Source organism: Nematolebias whitei, chromosome 1 (genome assembly GCF_014905685.2).
Source record: "Nematolebias whitei isolate Nwh7 chromosome 1, NemWhi1, whole genome shotgun sequence".
In the NCBI taxonomy this organism is placed as follows: Eukaryota; Metazoa; Chordata; class Actinopteri; order Cyprinodontiformes; family Rivulidae; genus Nematolebias; species Nematolebias whitei.
This window is the reverse complement of record NC_056498.1, coordinates 20669640-20675639: the sequence shown is the minus strand read 5'-3', so window position 1 is coordinate 20675639 and position 6000 is coordinate 20669640. Positions and strand designations below refer to the sequence as shown.

The following is a 6000-nucleotide window of genomic DNA, read 5'->3' as shown; positions in this document are numbered from 1 at the left end:
GGGGGGGGGGCATTTAACACATTAATTTTAATCCACAGAGAGACCTCCTACCATGTTGTCCTGGGCGTCCTTTAAATCCAGAGATGCCTGGTTCTCCAGGCTGACCCTTGATGCCAGGACGTCCATCGAAACCACTCTCACCAAGAGGTCCTGAAAAGAAAAATTAACATTTTTATTTATGTTTGTTGCCGTATTTTATTTTTATTTTTTTAATAAAGATTTTCTAAACTCGCTTCACCTTTGAAACCAGAGTTTCCAGGGATTCCAGGGTTTCCACGGAATCCTGCCTCTCCCTTCATACCAGGGGTTCCTGGGAAGCCTGGGAGTCCTGGATCACCTGTGTCCCCCTGTTGCGTGCCTGGACCAGGTGGTCCAGGAGGACCTGGAGGACCCTGAAAACCTGCAGCAGAGAGGAGAGTGTGACAATGTGAAAGTGGAGGACTGACAATAGAGAACCAGACCATAGAAATGTTTTTACCAGGATTTCCATCCAATCCAGGAAGGCCGGGGTCTCCCGCAGGCCCAGGAAAGAACGACTCTGCTGGTTTACCAGGGGGTCCAGGCAGTCCAGAGAACCCAGCTAGACCAGGAACACCTTATACACAAAAGAACCAAATATTTATGTAACCATAAATTCATTTTAATGATAATTTCTTTTTAGAAATCCAACCCACCTGGTTCTCCTTTCTGTCCCTTTGAGCCAGGGAACCCTGGTACTCCAGGGTAGGTCACACCTCTTTCTCCCTTCAACCCAGGACTACCAGGAACCCCAGGGCGACCACCTATAACTGCACCTGAATACAAACATGACAAACATTTGAAAAGGTTCATCTTTATAGTGCCTCTACTATCTCTGTTGCATTTGGACATCTGCAACTGAAAACATTTGATGCTAAAGCCCCAAATGTCCAGGTCAAAAAAAATTCTGCCAAAGATAGACAATAATTACCGTATTGTTCAGTTATAAGGCGCACTTAAAATCCTTTAATTTTCTCAAAAATTGACAGTGAGCCTTATAATCCGGTGCGCCTTATGTATTAATTCTGGTTGTGCTTACTGACCTCGAACCGATTTTATGTGGTAAAACTGAACAATGTTGAGAGTTATTGTGAATGAGTTGAATAAAGTTTGACTTATCTGACTGTTTTGTTTTGCTTAATGCGCCTTATACTCCAAAAAATATGGTATTAAAAAAAACTCGTCCAACTGTGCCTACCTTCATTTTAAAATTGTACTGCAACAGATTACTGAAATTACACATCCCAAATATGTTTATTGTAGTTAGACTGACATAAACAAGAGACAAGAATACTAAAAAATACACTAAGGTTGGATAATTCAGAAGCAACAGATGACTTATCCAACATGATCCTTGCCTTTGGTTCCTGGAAGCCCTATGGGACCAGCAAGGCCATTAAGTCCATCCAAACCAGAAGCTCCAGGAAGACCTGGACAAACAACATTGTGAGAACATCTGTGGACCTGTTGTTTCAAAACATCTTCCGTGGGCTCAAATATGAAAATTTTTTATGGTTTATCTTACCTTTGATCCCTGGAACCCCAGGGGTCCCAGTTGGACCGGGAAACCCATCTGATCCTCTTCTCCCTGGGAATCCTGGCTGACCACGTTGCCCAGGGAACCCAGGCGAGCCTATGGAAGATAAGGTATCACGCATGATTGTGCTGCTTAAAGGGAAACAGCTCAAAATCAGCTTCATCACTTGGCCTTTGTTGGTCTCTCACCAATTAGTCCAGTCCGTCCGATTTGGCCAGGAGCACCTTTTGCTCCAAAGTAACCCTGACTTCCTGGAACGCCGCTGTCCCCAGGCCTGCCCTCGTTGCCTGGAGCACCTACAAAAAGACAACCAAATTTCACCACATAGGTTTAACATTTTTGCAATACATTTTTTACCAAAATGAAAATGTGGTTTTATGTTGTCCAGCGAAGCAACATGACCCAACTAGATCCTACCAGAATACACAATCAACATACAAATTAACCGAGATAAATATTATTAAAAAGGCTGGAAACAATGTTGTAGTGATGTAATAAAAGGCCAGATTGTTGTGACTGGGACAGCACGGTGGTGCAGTTGGTAGCGCTGCTGTCTCTCAACAAGCTTTTCAGGGTTTTTCTGGGTGGTGTTTGCATGTTCTCTCCGTGCATGCATGGGTTTTTTCCAAGTACTCCAGTTTCCTCCCACAGACAAACATGCATGTTAGGCTGATTGGCAACTAAATTGTCTCTAGGTGTGAGTGAGAGTGAATGGTTGTTTGTCTCTATTGCCTCATTTCGATTAGCACCATTAGTACCGGTACAACACGGTTCGACTTGGCTCGGTATGAGTTGTGTTTCCATTATACTTTCACCAGCAGACCAGCAGTGACCAGCGGAGCCTGCCTGAGCCCTGGTCTTGCACGTGCTTGCTGGGGTGCTTCACAGGGGATCTTCCGCCATGACTGGCAGAGCTTGGAGCTGGGGAGATGATGCCCTGCCTGGTCTGAGGTGTTCCGAGGTTCTGGTGGAGAGGACCGGGGAGACAGGCGGAGCGCCATCTAGCTCGTTCTGAATTTTGTTGTCGGCCACCAAACACAAAATTACGCCTGCACTTCAGTATTAGATCACGGTGTTGTCATTATTGTTTTTAAAATCTTTAAAATAGGTCCAGTTGCTCCTCGAGTTGAGTATTGGAAATGATGGATCGGGTTGTTATGAATTCTCAAACAGCCAGTGACCCACAGTGTTCTGATGTCACATTTTAGGGCCAGTTCGGCATGGTTGGAACCCCAGAGAAATGGGTACTGAAAAAGGGACTGGTTCCACGAACCGTTGCTAGTGGATAAGCCTTGGAACCATGCCGAGTTGAGTCAAACCGTGCTGTACCTTTACTAATGGAAAAGGGCCATATGTGTCCTTGTGATGGACTGGAGACCCCGGACCCGTCCAGGGTGTCCCCAGCCTCTTGCACAGTGACAGCTGAATATGGGCACCAGTGACCCCCACGACCCAAAAAGGAAGAAGTGGTAAAGATAATGGATGGATGGAAGATCAAAGTTTCAGTCTGCTACCTTACTGCTATTGTTTCCCTTTTTTTAAATAATTCTCATCCCCATTCACGGAAGGTGTCACAGCTAACTGAGCTTAGTAAAAACAATAATAGTTAAAATTCTGTCAGTTTTACACATAGTTTGCCTAAATTTGTCTCACATATCCAAGCAGCACTGAGAAAACCCCAGATGTGTGTTTGAAGTTTTGCCATGCTGGGCACTGAGTGATATTGCTTTGGTCAGGCTTGTATTAATTCAGAAGTTGTCACTAGGAGCAAGCGTTTGCTATTCTGAAAGGAATGTCGCTTCAAAAATGGTTCTATCAAAACAAGTCATCTTACCTGGTAAACCTGGATCTCCAGGCTGGCCTTGAAGTCCTGGTGTTCCAGGAAAACCAAAAGCTTCTCCAGGTGGACCTATGCAACAAAACAAGTCCCCGATTACTCACCAACAGATGTAGGGTTGAGCTGTAGATCTGACATGGAAAATGTCTTGATTTCATCTGTCTTGCTCACCTTTGAGACCATGTCGCCCAGGTTCTCCAGGGTTGCCAGGGAACCCTGGTGCACCGTCATCCCCCTGAAAAACCCATCAGAACATCAGTCCTGCCACTTTAACATGCTGCGTGTTTATGTGTGTGGATTTTCTCACAGTTGGTCCTGGCATGCCAGGAAATCCCATGATTCCAAAGTCTCCCTTTGGTCCAGAGAAGCCTGGAAGTCCAGGCAACCCAGAGAACCCTGGCACTCCAGGCTGTCCTTTACTCTGATCTGGAAAACCAGGAAGACCAGGCCGACCTTCTCGACCAGGCTGACCCGGCAGACCTTTGTCACCTGTACAAGATAAAGAAAATTCATACATATAACAAAATACATCAACACTTGTTATAATCAACACAGTAAAAACAGTCAAGTGACATAACAAAGATAAATGTATAACCATGAATTCCATACATAGAGAGGAATTTGATCACAACTGTTCAAAAATTACATGTTTAGGAGTTTACTGCTGAGTTGCTTTGATAAAAGACTGCATTACTGTTTCAACCAGAAGGTAGAAAGTGTCCTATATACAGCAAATCCCACTTTATACAGTAATTATAGCAATGATTGACACATGGTAGCCCAGCAAGTCAATAAAAGTGAAGTGGAGGGAGGGGTTGGGAGGGGTTGAGGTACCCACCTACAATGCATCGGGGCTTATGTGCTAGGATATCAATCAGTTTGGTAATGTTTTTAAAATTAAATCTTTTTGAGACTTAGTCAGTGGACAGCTTATTTAAAAGTGTAAAACTGTACACTACCGTAATTTCTGGACTATAAGCCGCTACTTTTTCCACACATTTTGAACATCATAGCTTATACAATGCTGCGGCTAATTTATGGATTTTTTTCATTTTTATTTTTTGGACGGGCTAACGAGCTTCACAATGCCAAAACATTTATCCTTGTCACACCCGGGTGCTCACATAGCTGCCCAATACACATCTTCGTGACTCAGTAGCTATGTTTACATGCGCAAAATTCTTTGACCGGATTGAAATGTTTTCAGATTAAATAATTCGAATGTATCGTTTACATGGGCACAATCTGTTCATGATGGACGTTTACATGCAGCGGGCTTTGTTCTGAACAGAAGTACTGACATGTGCAGAGTGGTAAACTGTCCTTAAAAAAAACACAGAAGAAGAAGTTCTACTTCCGGGATGAACGTAAACAAAGCTGAGCGCCCAAAATGGACCCGCGACAGGTTTTAATGACGATGGAGATGTTACTGCACTCCCTGACTGAGCTACAGGTAATAAAGATAATTTTGAGCTCTTTCAAAATTTCTAGTAGAAATGTGTCACTCACCGACCAGTTTTGCTCCCACGACATGCTAATATTATTAGCATTAGCCAGGCGGAAATGACATAGGTCGCACATGCGCAGTCAGGTCAGTTTTTTGCGATCGGAAAAAAAATGAACAGATTAAGCATTTACATGCGCACCTTTTGGATTATGAATCGGCGTAAACCACCCGTTTTGTTCTGATCACAAATTATTTCGGATCACGTTGAATAAACAAAAAAATAATCCGAATGGGGCGTTTACATGACGCATTTTTATTCTGAATGGTCGTTTAACCCAATTGCTTATGTCCATGTAAACATAACTAATGAGCCTGCCTGTATATATAAAGGTAAAAAAAAAGGACTGTCCAATGAAATTACCCAACAGGTTACAGTTGAAACCTTTCATTGGTCCACTGGGGAGGGGGCGGGGGAACTTTGTTTCTTCCATCCCCATTCTCTCCTCCCCTCCTCCTCCCTGTGGGAGTTTCTCCGTGGGAGTTTCCCCCCTCGTTGTACACAACAAAGTATTTGCAGCCATTTAAAGTGTGAATCGTACATCAAATCAAATCTTGAATTTGCCTCAAGATGAAAGTGATGTTAAGAGCGACAACAAAAGAGACCGAGGACGTGTGTGATGAAGCTTTCTGAGGCTGTTCAATTCAACATTGAAGAAGACGACTTTAGGGATTTTAGTGCACATGAGGAATATGAAGATTGCGATCAATGAATTTTCCTTACAGGCTACTGTATTTTTTTTAACCAGCCATGTTACAGACACAATTCAGAAAAAAAAAAGTTACTGTACATATTTGTGTATGTTACCGGTACGTATCAGTAAAGTTAAAAAAATATTTCTGTGTAAATATCTCATGTTACAACGTGGACACCTGCGGCTTATGCACAAGTGTGGCCTGTATATGTACAAATGCATATTTATTTTAAAATTTAGTGGGCACGGCTTATAATCAGGTGCGCTCAATAGTCCGTAAATTACGTTACTTTGTAATTACACATCCCCCAACTTCTTATTTATTTGGAATGATCTTATTTTATATTTGTAAAACTACTTAACATTTGATTTGTCCTATGAAGTCATTTTTCCTCATCTACCATCCTTG

At 42.8% G+C, this 6000-nt stretch overlaps 1 protein-coding gene across 1 annotated transcript in view; it reads right to left on the bottom strand.

The window, feature by feature from the left end:
* Positions 1 to 6000, bottom strand: part of col4a6 (collagen, type IV, alpha 6) — a gene marked incomplete in the record, with an annotated part of 89722 nt that overhangs the window by 6919 nt on the left and 76803 nt on the right. Inside the window, 10 exon segments of the mRNA XM_037688398.1 lie at positions 52 to 150; positions 239 to 400; positions 479 to 595; positions 675 to 794; positions 1377 to 1448; positions 1544 to 1651; positions 1744 to 1851; positions 3390 to 3464; positions 3564 to 3627; positions 3700 to 3881. Of these exon segments, the coding sequence (XP_037544326.1) occupies positions 52 to 150; positions 239 to 400; positions 479 to 595; positions 675 to 794; positions 1377 to 1448; positions 1544 to 1651; positions 1744 to 1851; positions 3390 to 3464; positions 3564 to 3627; positions 3700 to 3881 (1107 nt within the window).